At 43.8% G+C, this 19,963-nt stretch overlaps 1 protein-coding gene across 1 annotated transcript in view; it reads left to right on the top strand.

Moving 5' to 3' along the window:
• SLC30A5 (solute carrier family 30 member 5) overlaps nucleotides 1-19,963 on the top strand; it is an 88,734-nt gene that overhangs the window by 14,305 nt on the left and 54,466 nt on the right. The window contains exons 5-9 of the mRNA XM_082275262.1: nucleotides 3,662-3,749; nucleotides 3,915-4,002; nucleotides 7,879-7,955; nucleotides 11,108-11,278; nucleotides 14,528-14,816. Coding sequence (XP_082131388.1) covers nucleotides 3,662-3,749; nucleotides 3,915-4,002; nucleotides 7,879-7,955; nucleotides 11,108-11,278; nucleotides 14,528-14,816 — 713 coding nt within the window. The remainder of the gene's footprint in view (nucleotides 1-3,661; nucleotides 3,750-3,914; nucleotides 4,003-7,878; nucleotides 7,956-11,107; nucleotides 11,279-14,527; nucleotides 14,817-19,963) is intronic.

The following is a 19,963-nucleotide window of genomic DNA, read 5'->3' as shown; positions in this document are numbered from 1 at the left end:
TTAGAGATGTTGGACATCAGCTTCATTCAATTTTTAAGTAGTACTGCTCTCCCTGGGAATCCTGACACCATTTGTCAAATTGGTGCTGGGACAGCAGAGTATCATACCTGGGTCGATTTAACTGGCCCCTGTCTAATTCTACCAGCATGTCTTTGGAGTGTGGAAGGAAACCAGTATATCCTTTAATGGTAAAGGAGGAGAGCATATTTAAAAGAAGAAAAACTACCACAAGAGGACACAGTTTTAAATTAGAGGGGCAAAGGTTTAAAAGTAATATGAGGAAGTATTACTTTACTGAGAGAGTAGTGGATGCATGGAATAACCTTCCTGCAGAAGTGGTAGCTGCAAATACAGTGAAGGAGTTTAAGCATGCATGGGATAGGCATAAGGCTATCCTTCATATAAGATAGGGCCAGGGACTATTCATAGGATTCAGATATATTGGGCAGACTAGATGGGCCAAATGGTTCTTATCTGCCGACACATTCTATGTTTCTATGTTACCTTGAGGAACCTTGTGCAAGCACAGGGCTACCCAATGCAGATGGTGTTCTTTCGGGGTTTGATTAGAGTATTAGAACTCAGCGCAGTTTTTTTTATTATTTTCCAACCTGAAATTCATATACAAATGTATTCCATCATTAAGTATGGTTTGTGTTTCCTGGAGTAAGACATGAGCATAAATTCCTGTAGAATCGTCAGTTTGCTTTTGTTTAAACATTCAAATTGTTCTAAAGACAAAGGTGTTTTTTTTTTTTTTTTTACCTTCATGCATTCTCTTAATTAAAGTGATTGTAAAGTCAGTTATTTTTATTTTTTTAATAAAAAAACAAAATAACCTGTTATACTTACCTGCTCTGTGCAGTTGGTTTTGCACCGAGTGGCCTGAATCCTCTTCTTCTCGGGTCTCTCTTCTGTACTCCTTGCCCCTCCTTCCTGTTAAGTGCCCCCACAGCAAGCTGCTTGCTGTGGGGGCACCCGAGCTGAGTCACCGATCTGTGTCCAGTCGGACATAGAGCCGCGACCCCGTCCCCCACCCTCTCTTGATTGGCTTACTGATTTTGACTGTCTCCCACTGCTGTCAGTCGCGATGTGCTGCTGTCTCAGCCAATTTGGAGGGGAATCATGGGCAACTGAGACACTCCAGCAACATTGCTGGATAAAGATGGGCTCAGGTAAGTATTAGGTGGACTGAAGGGGGCTGCTGCACAAAGGGTTTTTTTTTTTTATCTTAATGCATAAAATGCATTAAGATTAAAATAATAAAAAAAAAAAAAACACCCACCTTTACAATCCCTTTAAGGTAATTGTGTCTGTAACTCCCCCCCACCCCACCCTACTTATCTGAGTCTGATCTGAGTCTGTGCCCATCTTCAGCAGCTGTTCTCCCCTCCCTCTCTTCTCACGGTAGACTTGACAGCAGCAGGAGCCATTGTCTGTTAAATGCTGTGAGGAGGGAGCAGGGGTGGGGGGCTGAGCCAAGCTATGTGTCTCCATATAAAAACGCATCCTGACTCAGGATAGAGCCTGAACGTCTGTCCCCATAGCAAGCCATTTGCTAAGGACACAGACGGAAAAGCGGAGGAGTGGACAGCACCATCGGGGGACCCCAGGAGAGGATGTCCAGGGCCGCTCTGTGCAAAACAATTGCACAGTGCAGGTATGACATATTTGTGAAAAAAAATACCTTAAACTTTAGGCGCCTTTCACACTGGCACTCTCCACCAGCGCATCTTCCTGCTCAGCGGGGAATCTCTCCGCTGAGCAGGCGGATGACAGGTCCGTGTCCTCTAATGCAGAATGGACACAGCCCACTTTCCTGTATGGGTGGTCAGATGTAAGCGGATGTCCGTTGACACCCGCATCTCCATAGAGGACAATAGATAGTCCAATTGGGACCACCTAACCTAAAAAATTTGACAGGCGGACCCCATCAGTCCGTCTGTGTGAAAGGGGCCTTAAAGTCCATTTAATGATTCAACCCTAAGCCAAAGCAGTAGCTTTCAGCATTGTGGGATGAGAGAGGTTCATGAGCTGAAAGAAGGATCACTTGATTGGAAACCCATGTACTGCCTTAGGCATTACAAAATATCAAGTTGGCAGGGGGCCAGGCCTTTAGAAGGGTCAGGGTCAGTAGGTAAAGGGTTTCGTTTAGTGCATGGGCTAGGTTTTAGGGGCTGATTTATTATTTTCTTGGGTGGGTATTATAAGTGTTCCCTTTTAATAATTTGTAAATAATTAGGGTTTCGTGCTAAGTTAAGCTTTAAGTGGTTCTAAGTGCCGGTTCACGCTTGTGCGATGCGGGAACGCTGCGAATATGCAGCGTGTTCCCTCATCGCATCCGCACATCTGGCAGTTCACACTGCCATATGCGATACGCAGGGGGTGTCAATTAAAAGTTAACGACACCCCCAGTTGCGATCGCATATCGCAGTGCGATCTGCAAGTTCGCACAGAATCGGATCGCACAAGTGTGAACCACCGTGCGATCCGATTCTGATGCGGCTCAAAAAAAGCCTCATGTGCGAGTTTGTTGCGGATGCGCTGCGAATTCAGCCATACCAAGTGTATGGCTGAACTCTCATCCGCACATGAGATCGCATGTAATGAAGGAGCAGTGCGCTCCGAATTACATGCTATCTCGCAAACCACACAAGTGTGGACCGGCACTAAAAGTAGGTTTTTTTGTTTTTTTTTTTTGTTTTTTTATCCTCAATGTATTTTTAATGCAGCTCTTCTGCCCCTTCTCTCCCCCCCCCCCCCCCAACATCCTTAAACTTACCGGTGTCTTATCTTGATCCAGCGCTGTGCACGAGTACAGCAGTTCTTTCCAGGATCTCTCTCCTCACAGGGCAGATTGATAGTAGAGGGAGCCATTGGCTCCTGCTGCTGTCAATCTTAGGACTGGTTCACATCTATAGAGTTTGCGTTTTTCAATACACGTTTTTGGATCCATTAAAGTCTATGGAACCAAAAACCAGAAAAAAGTCCCTGGCCTTTTCCATAAAATGAATAAATGTGAACGTGACTCATAGGAAACCATGTTAAATGGACTGTAGTGCGTTTCTACAAAACTGAAAATGCACTAAAAATGCATAGGTGTGAAGCGGGCCTAATCCTGTGATGAGGGAGCAAGGGCGGGGCCGAGCTAGACTGTCTGTGTCAATAGATGCAGACAGCATGGCCCGAGATCCAGCCTGTGGGTGTACCACAATTCCTAGGGTGGCATACTGAGAAAAGGAGGAGACAAAAAAAAAACAGATAGGGTTTTACAGCCACTTAAAGGCATACTGGAGTGGTGACAGTTTTGAGAAACTTGTTGATTTTACTTTATCAGTGTTGAGAAAAAATTACCTATTATCCTGGGGACACTTTTTTTTTATTTTTTTTCTTTTTTCTTCTTTTTTTTTTTTTTTTTTTGTGTATTCAGCTGGTCCATGAATATCTTGTCTAATTATGAAAAAATGCATGAAATGTTTTTAGCATTATCAGTATATTTACCAGCTGATGAAAGAAAAATGAGTCCATGTACAAAACCTTGTTTGTAATAAAAAGGCAGGTTATAGCATTTTCTGCAGTTCTACAAATTGCTCAATAGCTTTTGTTCTATAATTATTACCATCTCTATACTGGTTCATTTGGTTTTATATTTGTTTTGCAGGACGTTGCTGCTGTTTGAACACAGTGATATTGTGGCTGTAACATTGCTTACAGTGCTTTTCACTGGTTCCAATGGAGTTCCATCCAAGGTATTTTCCAAAGTAAAAACTATACTTAGAAGGAGCAGACATGTCTGATTATACTGCATTATAACAGTGTTTACACACAAGCCTTTTCTTAATATTGGCTCTAACTCTTTAACGACACTTTTTTTTTTTTTTTTTTTTTTTTTTTTTTTTTTTTTTCCTACGCAGACTCGGGGTGCAGCCTTTTTTATCGTAGCTGTTATATGTTTACTTCTCTTCGATAATGATGATCTGATGGCCAAAATCGCAGAACACCGTATCCTTTATTGGGGTTTAATGGAAGAAGTTTTGAGGTCTTTTCATAGCCAGGTGCAGTCCCAGCACAGAATACTTCATATTGATAGCTTACTGCATTTTGCATAGCCATATAGTGTTATGAGTAAAGTTGAAAACGTAGGCCTTAAAAGGGAACTCCACCCAAAATGGCAAGTCCTGCTTTTAAAGTCTTCTCCTTAACACTTTGTACTTTTTTTTTTTTTCCTGAGGGAATGGGTACCTGGTTTTGACAGTTGAACGTACTCCTCCCTCCCCGCAGTCTTCAGGGTTTACGTCACAGGTCCCAGAAGACTGCGGAGACCATTCACAATGCAAAGCCGCAAGCGGTCACAGCTGGATGACAACAGGTAAGCTGCTGGAGCCGGGGATCAAGGGCTGCCCCCAGTGCCCCCTCGGGTGAGCACAGTGCTGGATCCTGAGATAGGTAAGTGTCTGTTTATTAAAAGTCAGCAGGTACAGTTTTTGTAGCTGCTGACTTTTAATTTTTAGTAATATGACTGGAGCTCCTCTTTAACATGTAAAGCCTAACTCCCCTAAGTGGTCATAGGGTGGCAGGGTTGCTGTTGGAATATTACTAATCTTATTGCCACAGATCTGCAATATGAATTTCTTATAGTGCACTTCTGGGCTCTTGTTCTAAAGCTCCCTCTGTCTCTGTAGACCTTAAAGAAACATTTCTCAAACTTTTTCAGTCATGGTGTTCTTTAAGTATCCAAAACCTCAAGGAACCCTAATCTAAAATGTAAAAAAAGAAATAAAGGTTGCCTTCATCGGGTAATCCATCACATCAGACTCCTCCCATCACAGAATCCTCTCATTACATCAGAAGCCCCACCCTTCTATGAGAGGGGCCTCCCCCTAGACATGAGTCCCCTATTCCCATCAGAAGCCTTACAGCTTATAGCTCCAGCAGCATGGCAGAGGGTGGGAGGTTAGGCAGATCTGGATGTTCTGCAAATAGTTAGTAGATCCTCTTTAACCACTTGCTGTGTGGAGAAGTTTCTACATTTTTCACACACATGCTAAAGCAAAAGCCCTGGAGAATAAATTGATGGCTGTTCCATTTTTTTGTGTCACAAGATATTTGCACAGCCGTTCTCAAACACAAACTTTCTGAAAAAATACACTAAAATGAATTTTAGTCCAGACAAACAAAATAGAATAGCTATTTTTTTATTTTTAGGGGGGAGGGAAAGATGATCATGCGTCGAGTAAATGGTAAACATGTCAAGATTTAAAATTGCTTGTGAAATGGCAACAAGCTACAGTATCTAAAATTGTCAATCGGTGACTCTTTAAAAGCCTTTAAAGGTTATCAGTTTAGAGTTGGTTGTGAAATATGGGCCTAAAATTGTTGTTCTCACTCCAACTTTCACGGCGATGCCTCACGTGCGTGATGCAATCACGGTTTACATTTGCTTGCCAGACCTATGCCTGTTTTGCATTTGTGTATGTGAGGGGGGTGATTTCAAACCTTCACAGTCCTGTAAAAGTGATTGCTGACTGAAAAAAAAAAAAGTGCCAAGATTATAGCTGTTGCAGCCATGATCTCGATATGACCACCTGCTGGCAGGATGTTTTTTTATGTACAGTACATTGGTCAGCAGTTTGGTGTAAATATAGTGCAAGGGTTTTTTTTTTCCTGCATTAAGGTGTGCTGCCAGCCCATTTTAAAATGCATGAGGTGCTTTACAGCAATGAATGATAACACAATGCATAGTGAGAACGGCACTACTATTTACATTTGTGATTGATGATCTCTGTGATCACAAGGCACAGAACTACCCTTAACAGCTTTTTGCCTTCTAGCTGTGCTCTCCATTGTCGAACAAATTTTTTTTTTGTTTACTACCTTTAAGCATAGCACTTTCCCTAGAGGCCATTTTACAATGGCAGCCAATGGTATTTTATTACCACCATGCAGATCCTTTCATATATATCAGGGCCGCTCAACCTGTGGCCCTCGACCACAAACTAGGGAAGTGCATGCCTGGGGTCAGCATCCTGTTGGTTGTTATCTGGACTTGCTGACCCGCCATCCTAGAGCATCAGTGCATCAAGCTGGTGCCGGCAGCGGAGGTAGCAAGCAGCCGAAGAGGGAGCAAGGAGCTGCATAGACAAATGCTGGCTCCATTCTCAGGTTGAGTGATATCAAGTGCACTTCCCCTGGGTCAGATCAACAGAAGCTGGAAAGGAAAAAAAGGCCCGTGTGTTAAACACAAACACTGTGTTTTACAGTGGGCATATTAGGACCTATAAAAGGGTTAAAAGCTATTAGGCTGTTTTCACACTGATCTGTGGGTGCAGTGCATCTTCATCTTTCCTGCGGGTTGGCTGCACTGAGCCATAGACCTCTATTATAGCCTGCGGGATTGGTGCGCTTTCAGAAATTGCACCACTCACGCAAAATATATTAGAATTCTATGGCAAAGTGCAACAAACCCGCAGGTGCACAAGGTAACCCCGCCCCATGCTCCAGGGGGCCTGTGCGACCTCCCTGTCACATTGTGATTTATACTTGGACAAGAGGGGCAGCAGCATATACAGGAATTGATCCTCTCTATTTTCCTCCTGCAACTGCTGAAAGCCAACTTCTCCTTCTCTCCCTCCCGGCATTCAGTGCCTGCAGGAGGAAAATGTTCACGATGTTCAAAATAAATTCTGAACCATTTAATTGCATTGTGACCCACAGCCGATTACCAAATCTCTTAAGTAGCCCTCGCTCTTCAAAAGGTTGAGCACCCCTGATATATATAAAAAAGATCAGATTATCTTCAGTATAGCAAGATAGTTTTCCAAAGATTAGTTTTAAGCACAGTTGACAATGCTGTACCATATAATGTTAATGTTGGAGAATACAAAGTACAGCCAACCTTACCGTTGAAGGTTTATATTACAATCGTGTATCTTTTGAAAAGCATTGTTTCTCACATTTTAAAAAGATTCATTAAAAGTTTGTACAGTAGTTGTAAATTGGAATCTGCTCTCTAGAGAAATTACCAGTTTAAAAAAACAGTACTGAATTTTACATATTGCCTTGTATCGATTATGGAATATGACAGGTGTGAGATGGAATATTTGTACAACAGAAATGACCATTAAAAGAACGATTCACAAATCATTAGAGATGGAAATATTCCCAAGGAGAGGAGACTTTCCTTCTTGCATAGTTTTCACTATAACATTTGTCCCCATGAAAATCGCTCGTTTCACCTTGGTCTCACAACAGTTCTAAAACAGGATGTCCCCTCACTTCTGTCTTTTGATGGTAGTCACCGGACAAATTGAGGGGTGAATCCTCCCCAGTAAGGACGCAAACTGCAATAAAACTGTGTAGTTCTAATATGACATCCACATGTGTGGGTGTGTGTTGGTTCTCGAACGCAGATAGTGTGAGTTCAGGGACCCACTCACACAGATTTCATATTGGGACACAGCAGCTGTGTCCCAATAGACATCAGGGGGACTGCCTGCATGGGGGTGCATGGAACACCGGTGCATCCTCATGCAGGTAAACGCGGCCCTGCACAGGCATATGGTTTTGTATGCCATGTGTGAATGAGACCTTAGAATGTATCATCACAGTGCTAAGCTCCTCCCTGTGCCCTCCTCTTTCTGTAACATGCCTAAGCACCTCCCATTCCAGTCCCTGAACTTTGACCGTGCTGTGGAAAATAATAGATACTGATTGGCTAGTAGTCACTCCTGATTCCTGGTGTTCAAGGAGTTAAGAGAACATATATAGGTTTTGTTACTTTTTATTTCCCTTGAGCTGTGTATGCAAACTGTGAATGTTCCTTGAGGTTTTGTGTTTAATTGTGTTCTGTTTTATTTTGCCTTAACTGTTCTGTATCAGCTGAAGGACACCATGACAGTGCCCTAACGCATTTCCTATATACAGCATTCTCCCTCTTAGGAGTTGCTGATCATAAGGTAAGACTCTCTTCTGCTTTACTACAGAGATCTAGATCCATTTATATTTGGTACCCTTCATATACTTGAAATCTTCAAGTTTCAGAATGCGCACTCTCTGCCAAAGTTGCCCTTGCCTCAATCTAGTCTATTCTATCCTTAGCCGTAGGCTGTCTTACCTATAACCACTTTGCAATCGCCCCATAGCAGATTTACTGCTACAGGGCGGCCTGCACTGTGCAGCATCACCTGTATATGTACGTGATTCTGCACTTCCGTATTATGGGCGCAAGTGTGCGCCGCCGCTGGCTCACTCACGCTGTGATTTTAAACCGCAGGTTCGTCGGTCTCGACGATCGTTAGGCAGACTGGTATTCTGTCAGTATATCGATGTAAATAAGTCAGTACTGAAGGCATGGATCCTGTGTTCCTGTAAAGCAGAAACACCGATCTATGTTTTCCACTAGTAAAAGCACCTACACCCCACTACACTGAAACCTTAGCTAGGCACACAGTTAACCCTTTGATTGCCCCTGATGTTAACCCCTTTATTTTTTTTTTTATTGATTTGTTTTAGAGCAGAACGAAAAAAATATACAGTGCCTTGCGAAAGTATTCGGCCCCCTTGAACTTTGTGACCTTTTGCCACATTTCAGGCTTCAAACATAAAGATATAAAACTGTAATTTTTTGTGAAGAATCAACAAGTGGGACACAATCATGAAGTGGAACGAAATTTATTGGATATTTCAAACTTTTTTAACAAATAAAAAACTGAAAAATTGGGTGTGCAAAAGTATTCAGCCCCTTTACTTTCAGTGCAGCAAACTCCAGAAGTTCAGTGAGGATCTCTGAATGATCCAATGTTGACCTAAATGACTAATGATGATAAATAGAATCCACCTGTGTGTAATCAAGTCTCCGTATAAATGCACCTGCACTGTGATAGTCTCAGAGGTCCGTTTAAAGCGCAGAGAGCATCATGAAGAACAAGGAACACACCAGGCAGGTCCGAGATACTGTTGTGGAGAAGTTTAAAGCCGGATTTGGATACAAAAAGATTTCCCAAGCTTTAAACATCCAAAGGAGCACTGTGCAAGCGATAATATCGAAATGGAAGGAGTATCAGACCACTGCAAATCTACGAAGACCTGGCCGTCCTTCTAAACTTTCAGCTCATACAAGGAGAAGACTGATCAGAGATGCAGCCAAGAGGCCCATGATCACTCTGGATGAACTGCAGAGATCTACAGCTGAGGTGGGAGACTCTGTCCATAGGACAACAATCAGTCGTATACTGCACAAATCTGGCCTTTATGGAAGAGTGGCAAGAAGAAAGCCATTTCTTAAAGATATCCATAAAAAGTATCATTTAAAGTTTGCCACAAGCCACCTGGGAGACACACCAAACATGTGGAAGAAGGTGCTCTGGTCAGATGAAACCAAAATCAAACTTTTTGGCAACAATGCAAAGCGTTATGTTTGGTGTAAAAGCAACACAGCTCATCACCCTGAACACACCATCCCCACTGTCAAACATGGTGGTGGCAGCATCATGGTTTGGGCCTGCTTTTCTTCAGCAGGAACAGGGAAGATGGTTAAAATTGATGGCAAGATGGATGGAGCCAAATACAGGACCATTCTGGAAGAAAACCTGATGGAGTCTGCAAAAGACCTGAGACTGGGACGGAGATTTGTCTTCTAACAAGACAATGATCCAAAAGATGAAGCAAAATCTACAATGGAATGGTTCACAAATAAACATATCCAGGTGTTAGAATGGCCAAGTCAAAGTCCAGACCTGATCCAATCGAGAATCTGTGTAAAGAACTGAAAACTGCTGTTCACAAACGCTCTCCATCCAACCTCACTGAGCTCGAGCTGTTTTGCAAGGAGGAATGGGCAAAAATTTCAGTCTCTCGATGTGGAAAACTGATAGAGACATACCCCAAGCGACTTACAGCTGTAATCGCAGCAAAAGGTGGCGCTATAAAGTATTAACTTAAGGGGGCTGAATAATTTTGCACGCCCAATTTTTCAGTTTATTTGTTAACAAAGTTTGAAATATCCAATAAATTTCGTTCCACTTCATGATTGTGTCCCACTTGTTGTTGATTCTTCACAAAAAATTACAATTTTATATCTTTGTTTGAAGCCTGAAATGTGGCAAAAGGTCACAAAGTTCAAGGGGGCTGAATACTTTCGCAAGGCACTGTATATATTTTTTTTTTCTAAATTGTCAGTCGTTCGTTTCTCGCGCAAAAAATACAAAATGCATACAAAAATGAAAAATACCTCCAAAATAAAGCTCTATTTGTGGGGAAAAAAGAGATATGTATTTTTTATTTTGTACGGTGTCAGAGGACCACACAATTGTTCGGTAAAGTATCACAAAAAATGGCCTGGTCATGAAGGGGGTAAACCTTCCAGGGGTAAAGTGGTAATTCCTCCCTATTTACCCATTGTGTAGTATATTCTTATTTAAATATATTATGTACATTTGCTATTGTAATCTCTGAACCTTTCCTTCTCTGTAGTGTCATGCTCCATTCTGATGCATGGCCCTTGCAGCCTGTTACATTTAGCCCCTCAAACATATTATTAAAGTCTGACCCGTGCTTACAGGGACACGTGTAAAAGTTAGTTCATTCACTTGTCCAATATATTTGGCGTGACAGAATGACTGTCTGACCTGCAGCAGCCTGTTAAATCCTTCCATGGTATGATGTCCCTTACCACATCTTCTGTCCGGCTTCTTCCAAGTGCCTACCTCTATCTTCATTGGTTGGCATGGAATGACAGCCATCCTGGCACACAGGCGCTGTGCTGGATTGTAAACTGAGCTGCTGTGTACTTTATAAAAACTATGAACAGGCTGGTAGGTTTAATTTATTGCAGAAGAGGCATTGCATATCTCTTCTGCAATAAAGAGCCTGTGTACCGCAATTTTGAAAGTGGGACTTTAGCTCCACTTTAAGAGGAAAAAGTGGGGTGGGTTTATCCGTTCTAATACTAAAGTGAGCTTTCTGCATTGATGACCTCTCTGCTCTATACATCAGTCCAGGGTTTCATTTCTCAATATTCGTGGCCTCATGTTGTGCTTTATTAAATGATTTTGCATTGTGCACGAAGAATTATTTAATTGAAGTGCGTTTGTTTTCTTGTTGCTTTCAGGGAGGAGTTTTGTTGCTTGCGTTGGCTTTATGTTTCAATGTTGGTTTCCACACAGCTTCCAGAAAGCTCTCTTTAGATATTGGTGGAGCCAAGCGTCTGCAGACCTTGTCTCACCTTGTGTCTGTCATATTACTGTGCCCATGGGTCATCGTCCTGGCCGCAACTACTGAGGTAATCGCCTTCTCTATCTTCAGACACGTTCAGTCATGTGTTGTACAAATGTCCAGATTGCTTCTCCTTGGCAGTATTGGATTAGGCTCAGTCCAACAGACAAAAAGCAGAGCTATCTGTGTCTTATAAATGAATTGTCCCGCAGACTTTATTTCTTGTGTAATGTTCTTTATTTATAGAGCAAGTATTAGCCTTTCTTGGAACAGCAATGGACCAAATTGTCGGGAGGTGACTGACAGTATACAGGTTGATTAGGCAAACTGGCTTAGGAAAAACAAGAATTTTTTTAGGTACACCTGTCTAGAACCCAGTCATCCACAATCAGCTGATTTATGCTGTGCAGTTTCAAGGTAGTAAAGAAAAATTAACACAAACCTGACATGAATTAAATTGAATAAATGACAGAAGATTGTATTACTTTATGGCTCGTTCACACCATACGTGCATGAAAACTGATGGGAAAACCGCGCAGATTTAACTTGCAGAGACATCAGTTTACACCAGTTTTGGTGTGCGTTTCTGTAAGTTTTTTTGCACATTAACATTTTTCATGCATGTCAGTTATGTGCCTTGTTAACACCACAGTGTTGATGTCATGTCAATTTTTTTTTTTTTTTTTTCCCACGCAGAAAACTGTTTACACGTTGCAGATTCCTGCGCAGAACAAATCTGCATGGGATACCAATGTTATGGCGTGAACAGGGCACATGGAGGACATTTGTTTTTTTAATGCCCTTGCAGAATGTGTGCCAAAAAAACTGGTGTAAACAAGGCCTTAGTGCAGGGGTCTTCAAACTTTGACCCTCCAGTTGTTTAGGAACTACATTCTCCGTCATGCCTAGTCATGTCTGTGAATGTCAGAGTTTTATAATGCCTCATGGGATGTGTAGTTCCGCAACAGCTGGAAGGCCGTAGTTTGAGGTTCCCTGCCTTAGTGAAAACTACACCTTTTTTTTTTAAAAAAAAGTTTTTATATGCAAACATTGACTTTCTTCCAAAATCAGCACCTCTCAAGCCTTTGTGTTAATCATTTGTGGGGTCTAATCTGTAAGTACAGACAAGCAAAAGCTCAAAGCTCTGGAATGTATTTGTGTGGCTCGGGTCCTATTCTCTTTAAATTAAGGGGTTAGCACACATGTGTCAAACACAAGGCCCGCAGGCCGAATGCGGCCCTCCAGTCCATTTCATTTGGCCCTTGCACCTCTCCTGCAGCTGCAGGAGAGCTCCAGCCCTCCTCTGGTTCTCCTCCAGACCCTCTGCTTTCCAGCAATGCCTCCAGCTTCTTCTCAGCAGCAGCACAAGTTAAGAGGGGTTTACTGTGATGTAATGGAGGGTGGGGGACTCAACTTCTGATTGAAGAGGCACTTGAAATCTTATGTAAGGGTAGGGGATGCTGTGGACATCTAGTCTTACCCATACAACCGGTCCTTTTGAGGGCAATTATAATGCTGATGCCGCCCACGATGAAATTGAGTTTGACACCCCTGGGTTAGCATGAAGAAGGAAAATGGCTGCTCAATCAGTTTTTGTTTCACTTTAACGTTAATAGTGTATTTGTGTTATGAAGGCCAATTGGAGTCACAAACATGGACATTGGTTTAGTAGACATTGGATAGTTGTACTAACAAGTCCTGATTACATTGTTGTACCTCCACTTTTCCTTTACAGCAGTTGCAGTGTCTAAATGGGACTGTGCCATCCAACAGGCAACTTGAGTTTGACTACACTGCCCAGTTCACTCTGAAATCTCCAAAACCTAGTCAAGCCACTCCTCTCCTGACCCAGCACAAAGTGTTTGTTAGGACACCTAATTGTGCATACTGACAATTTGACCAACATTCCTATTAGCCAGAAAGGCTTGTATGTCGCAGAAACTTTGGGCTGGAAATGGGTTGCCCTGAGATACTCCATTCCGATCTGAGCAATAAAAGGAGCATGGTTGGTTAAAGAAGAATTCTGGGATAGGAATCGAAAACCAACCATTAAGTACACCCCTACACAAAACACTAAACAGTTAATAACCTTTTGAAAAAACGTATTTAGGAGAAAAGTCGAATTGAATTTTCCTGACTTCGTCTTTGTAATTTAAAAGATAACGGAATCTGCTCTGCCAAGGAGGAGGTGTAACAGCAGGGATTATATCATATCCTCTCCTTTCTCTGCAGTAAAAGGAAACTACAGTTCCCATCAACCACAGGGAGTTGTAGTGAATGTGGGTGGGTACACTAGGCCTGTACATGTTGAATGTGTCTAAGAGTCTGAAAGTCCCAGTCCGCCCATCTCGGCAAATGGGGCTGAATTGCATCACTGCTTCCTGAAGAAAGAGAACTACAGAAGGGATGTGCCAAGACCAGTAGCTGGGGGAATAGGAGGCATAGCAGCCACCGGCCCTACAAACAGGAACCCAAAGAGAATTAACGGTTTGATTTGAAAATGAATAGGCTATTTCAGAGCAACTACTGAGTGAACCAGCAGATGGATGACCTATTCAGTGAAGGTAGGAAATCAGCAACAAGGACATGTAAAGGAGTTTTTGCCTGGAATTCTGCTTTAAACTTTATACCATAAGTGTATGATACAGTAGACCCTTTTCATAGAGAGTAGTGCCTTTTATTGCATTTCTTAACATGAAGGTGCAATAAATAAAGTTTCAGAATAAAAAAGAAAAAGAGACCATTCAGGGAAAACAGCTGGTTTAGCAGGAATGAATGAAACAATAGTGTCTCTTAGGCCCTGTACACCAAGGCCGAATATTGGGCGGTATTGGCAGGTTCAATAGAAACTAGCCGACATTCGGCCCAGTCCGACAGGACCCGCTCGAAATTCTGGCTTCTGTCAAAGGGGCATAACAGAAAAAGGTCTGCAAATTGGCATCTGATCAGCCCCTGTCAGAACACAATACCTCAGCGAGGAGATCGCTGTATTAACATCGGATTGTTAGTACAAGATCTCCTCCCGAGCAGTTTTTTTATTCAGCCCGCTGGGTAAAATAAAAAAAACAGATAGTGTGTACCAGGCTTCACAAAGACTGTTCCACAGTTTATTACAATATTTCACAAGGGAGCATTTAGACCTGGTGAAGAATGTGATGGTATAACACGACCAACTAACATTTTGGAAAAACTCTTACTGCATTAAAATAACTTCATTTATTGAGTTCATTAATATCTGCATTACAGTGATTTTTCCAATACAAATTGCCTATCCCTGCTCCCTCTAACCTTTGTTTCGTTTATTGTCTTATTTCAGAGTAAAGTGGAATCTTGGTCCTCTCTCATAATGCCTTTCATCACCGTTATATTCTCTGTCATGATTCTGGATTTCTATGTGGAGTCTGTTTGCTCAGTTAAGATGGAAGTGTCAAAGTGTGCACGCTATGGATATTTCCTGATAGTAATTAGTGCTCTGCTGCTGGGGAATTTCTGGACTCATCCTATCACAGACCAGCTGCGGGCCATGAATAAGCCAGCACATCAGCCTAGCACTGAGCATGTGCTCTCTGGAGGGGTTGTGGTCAGCTCTGTCTTCTTCTTACTGTGTAAGTATTGATTCTAGATGGTGAGAATGGCTGGTGTCCTCTGATTTATTAGTACAGTAAAGCTCTCCTAGAACAGTAGATATTTACATGTCTCATCCAATAAATAACCTAAAAATAAGAGGTTTATGCCTTCATTATAGTGGGTGTGGTCATGCAAATCATTCCTTTACCCTGCATTGCTACTGGACATCCAGAATGACTGGTATATAACACAGATACAGCCTAATATTATAGAACCATTCAAACTGCACACAGCTGTTTTGGTCTTGTTGGCCATCACCAGTGCAATGGCTTCTATGGTGTAGAGCTTAATCACCAAGGAGAGGGTATAACCCAAAAATTATAGTGAGACCGGATTCAAGTTTGTACTACATGCCTCACTTTTAGTGAAATTAGTGAAAAAGAAAAATTAATGGATTCGTCCATCCACACAAATGAGGTGGATAGCGGAATCCTCCCCACTGGGACATTGTATTCCAACAGCGGGACTCTGCTATCAGAATACACTGATCAGTGGCTGCAGCCGGCTGATCAAGAAAAATTTTCAAATAATCATATTTGATTGAACGATCGACTGCTGTCGAACAGGAACAGCCACATGTGGATTGAAATTCAGCCAGTCCCTGCTGAATTGGCTGAATTTCAATCCTTCTGTGGCCAGCTTTCATGCATTTTTTTTATATTTTTTTGTTTATAACCACTTGACCTCTGGAAGATTTATTCCCCCCCCCCCCCCCTTCATGATCAGGCCATTTTTTTGCTACTTGGCACTGCGTTAATTTACCTGACGTTTGCGTGCTTATGCAACGCTGTACCCAAATTTAAAATTTTGTCTTTTTTTTTTTTTCTTCCCCACAAATAGATTTTTTTTGGTGGTATTGGATTGCCACTTTTTTTTTTTTTTGCACTATAAACAAAAAGAAAACAATTTTCTCTATCGCTCATTGACAGACGTAGTCTTCTTGATTCTCAAGAGCTGGGTTATGTTGTCTCCGCAGGAGTAGGACTAGGCAGAAAGACAAAACGTTCTGGCTCCACCTTAGGGGCAGTCCCTGAGGGTATATCCTCCCTCTCTCTGCTACAGGGAATCAGTTTTTTTCTGTCTAGTCAGGAGTAAGGACCTAAGTTCCTTGCTGGGATCTTTTGGTCCTGGCAAGACTTTTTTTCTTTAAGAAAAAGACATTTTTTAGGTAGTTTTCTCCAGTGTTTTTTCCTGTGAGATCTTCAAGCAAAAATGCCGGACTGGGCGACACTTGTGGTCACCCCAGCCGGCCTACGAGCGCGCGCAGACCATGGCATTGCGCTTGGTCGGCCGCGACATATTCAAGTAAGTATGCGGGGCCGGGCGACGGGCTGGATGTTGAGATCCAGTGGTCACCCCGGTTTCTGCCTACGAGCGCGTGCAGACCAGTGCGCTGGGTCGGCCGCGACGGAGTCCCAGTAAAGGGACTGACTTTGCGAGTTAAGAGTCTCGCTTTGACGCCAGGTACCAGAGAGTCGAGGCGTCCACAAACCCCCACCCCGGTGGAGAGGGTATTGTGAAGAGAGGGTGCCTGTCGGTTCGGTATGGTGAGTAAACGTTCCCCTTTTTTCCTCATTATGAGGCAGTATATATTATGGGCCCCTCCATATATGGTCAGAATATATCTGATACTTACAAGTCCCCCTTGTAATACAGCATGTGTTTGTGGGAAGTGGACTTGGTTCAAGAGCTAACACTCTACCCAGCAGACTGTAACATTACAGCAGACATAGGAGGTATAATCCTACCTTATGTGCAGTGTATCTCTGTAGATCCATATGTCACCTCGTAGCAGAGTGCAGGTGGATGTGCTGGGAAGACGATATCGGCGGTCCGCCGCCATTTTGCCGTAGACCGAATGCATGTATGTCCTCAGGTCACGCCGGCCGCCATGTTTTTGGAGTCTTATGTCTCTTCTATGGGGGCGACCATGTTTTGTGAGCCCAGCTACCTCGTGGAGGGCTGGGAACGCCGGAAGGCGTACACAGGGGGCGGAGCCACGCCTTCTGCCCGGGAAAAAGCAAACAGCTCCTTCCAGTCTGTGTAAGACAGACGCTGACTGCAGTTTGTTGGAAACTGCACTGCATCGGTTGGTGAGCCTTGGGGGTCCCTCTCTCTCTCTCTCCGGGATCGAGAAGCAGGTACTCTGAGGGGCGCTATTGCGCTAGGGGGAGACACACAAAAAAAAAAAAAAGAGAAAAAGTTTTTTTGTTTTGCTGGCAAAGGTGTCCTGTATTAACATGGACCCTGCCACTCATGTATCTCCTCCGGATCCCCTCGAGGGGTCTGCGGGATCCTCCAGCACCCCATTGACAATTGAATCTTTGTCAGCTATTATGGAAACTTTTGTGTCCCGGGTGGAAGTGGCTTGTCAGGGACAGGGCGCAAGAAAGCGACCCCCGCCTAACCCCTTATTATCTGAAACCTCGGATTCAGACTCTGAGCCTATTTCTGCAGTTGCAGGTACTTCATCTGGTATTGGTGTCTCGGGTCCTGTCTCTTCAGACAGTGAGGAGGATGTTTCGGCATCCGCCATAGCCCGAGAGGAAGCGTTGGTAAACGCACTCATTATATCTGTTCAAGAGACTTTAAGGTTACAGGGTATTCCATCAGAAATAGCTGAAACTGAGATCCCTTTTGGGACTAAAAAACGCATCAAAGTGGCGAAGGTTTTTCCATTGCCCAAATGTTTTGGCAATCCAATCGAAGAAGAATGGCGTCTGCCAAAACGCACTTTTAATATTTCTAAACGCATTGACAGGCGTTATCCGTTTGAGGAAACCCTTATTAAGAAATGGACAGAACCACCTGTGGTGGATTCACCTATTGCTAGATTGAATAAAGCCACGGTTATTCCTTTAGAAGACGCTCCGTCTTTTAAAGATCCAGTGGATCGCAAGATAGAAGCTATGTCTCGCACCATGTTTTCCTTGATTGGATCAGCTTTCAGACCAATAATTGCTATTGGTCTGGTTTCGCAGGCTGTAACTGAATGGACCAAGTGGTTACGCCGGGACTAAGAAGAAGTCCCTCAGGCGGTATCAGATTTGTTGGAACAAATGATACAGGGGTTACAGTTTGTATGTGATGCGGCGTTAGACGCCACTCCATTAATGGCGCGAGCATCAGTCTCAGCAGTGGTTCTCAGGCGTACACTGTGGCTAAAAGGTTGGTTAGCCGACCAAGGTTCCAAAAAAGCATTGGCTAATATCCCCTTTTCAGGAGAGCGTCTATTTGGAGCCAACTTAGATGAGATCATTAAGGATCTCACCGGTGGAAAAAGCACCTTTTTACCGCAAAATTTTAAAGGTAGAGGAACTCGTCAAAGACGAGGGCCTTCTTTTTCTGCTCACAAGAGGTTTTTTCGTCCAGCGGGTGAAAAAACTAAGTCCTCCAAAGCTCCTGCAGGAGGCGTCAGGGGTCGTTGGTCGGGCAAGCAAAAGCCCGCCCCCTCCAGACCTGAAGATAAACCATCCAAAGCCTGAAGGTGCGCCCCCACCCATAACTGGGGTGGGGGGACGTCTTCGCCGGTTCCCGGATCCATGGCTTTCCAGAATCCCGGACAAATGGGTTTGCGAAGTCATAAGGTCAGGGTACAAGATCGAGTTTCGATCTCTCCCACCGGCGCGATTCTTCCCTTCCAATATCCGTCTATCCGCAGATCGTTTAGAAGATCTGCGGAGAGCAGTCACAGATTTACTACAACAAGGAGTGGTAGTCCACGTTCCTTGGACAGAACGGTTTCAAGGGTTTTATTCAAACCTGTTTACAATACCCAGGAAAGAGGGCAAAGTGCGTCCAATTCTGGACTTAAGAGCACTCAATTCTTTCGTCAACATAAGAAGATTCAGAATGGAGTCCATTTGCACGGTAGCAGCCTTCCTGCATCCAGGGGATGTCCTAGCGTCCATAGACATCAAGGACGCCTATCTTCACATTCCCATTTTCGCAGGACATCAGCGTTTTCTACGCTTTTCCGTAGAGGAGAACCACTATCAGTTTGTGGCGTTACCTTTCGGTCTCGCCACGGTTCCGCGGGTCTTCACAAAGGTGTTGGCACTTCTGCGCCAAAGAGGTATATCGATTCTAGGTTACCTAGACGATCTTCTGCTTCATGCAGAGTCTCCTCAGACCTTGCTACAAAACATAGAAATTACTATGATTTCTTTACAGGAATTCGGGTGGCTGGTGAACCAGCAAAAGTCATTTCTGGTTCCCACCCAGAGGCTCGAATATCTGGGTCTAATTCTAGACACAGTCAGGACAAGAGTTTTTCTTCCGGTAGGGAAACTCCGAAAGATTCAATCAGCAGTCCAGTTGTTACTGTCCAACAGCTGGTCTTCCCTTCGGACTTGCATGAGGGTTCTGGGGTTGATGGTGGCTTCATTCGAAGCAGTCCCATTTGCCCAGGCCCATACCCGAATTCTTCAGCAAGAGATTCTTCTCAGATGGAATCGGAATCCGGAATCCCTGGACAATCAGATACGATTGAGCAAACAGACCAGAGAGTCTCTGGTTTGGTGGCTTCGGTCTCCAATGCTCAGCCAGGGAAAGTCATTTCTGCCAATATATTGGACGATAGTGACCACGGATGCCAGTCTATCCGGATGGGGAGGAATTCTTGGTCAGTTATCTGCCCAGGGACTTTGGTCCCCGGAAGAATCCAGGTTACCGATAAATGTATTGGAACTGAGAGCGATCAGACTTTGTCTGATTCACTGGACCGAGCAGCTCCAGGACAGCCCGGTTCGGATCCAGTCGGACAATGCCACGGCCGTGGCTTATGTCAATCACCAGGGGGGCACCAAGAGTGTCCGAGCGGCCAAAGAAGTGGCTTGCATTCTTCGCTGGGCGGAACGATTTGTTCCAGCAATCTCTGCGGTGTTCATTCCGGGGGTGGAGAATTGGCAGGCAGATTATCTCAGCCGTCAGACCCTGGATCAGGGGGAATGGTCCCTCCATCCAGACGTTTTCCACCAGTTGTGCCTACGGTGGGGCACCCCGGATGTGGATCTGTTGGCATCACGATTCAACAGGAAAGTTCAGAGATTCGTGGCTCGCTCCCGCGATCCTCTAGCAGAAACCGCAGACGCACTGATCGCCCCGTGGGGGCAATACCAGCTAA

The sequence above is a fragment of the Pelophylax lessonae genome (genome assembly GCF_965119305.1).
Source record: "Pelophylax lessonae genome assembly, chromosome: 1".
Lineage (NCBI taxonomy): Eukaryota > Metazoa > Chordata > Amphibia > Anura > Ranidae > Pelophylax > Pelophylax lessonae.
Note: the sequence above shows the minus strand (reverse complement) of the source record. Positions and strands in the feature narration are given on the sequence as shown.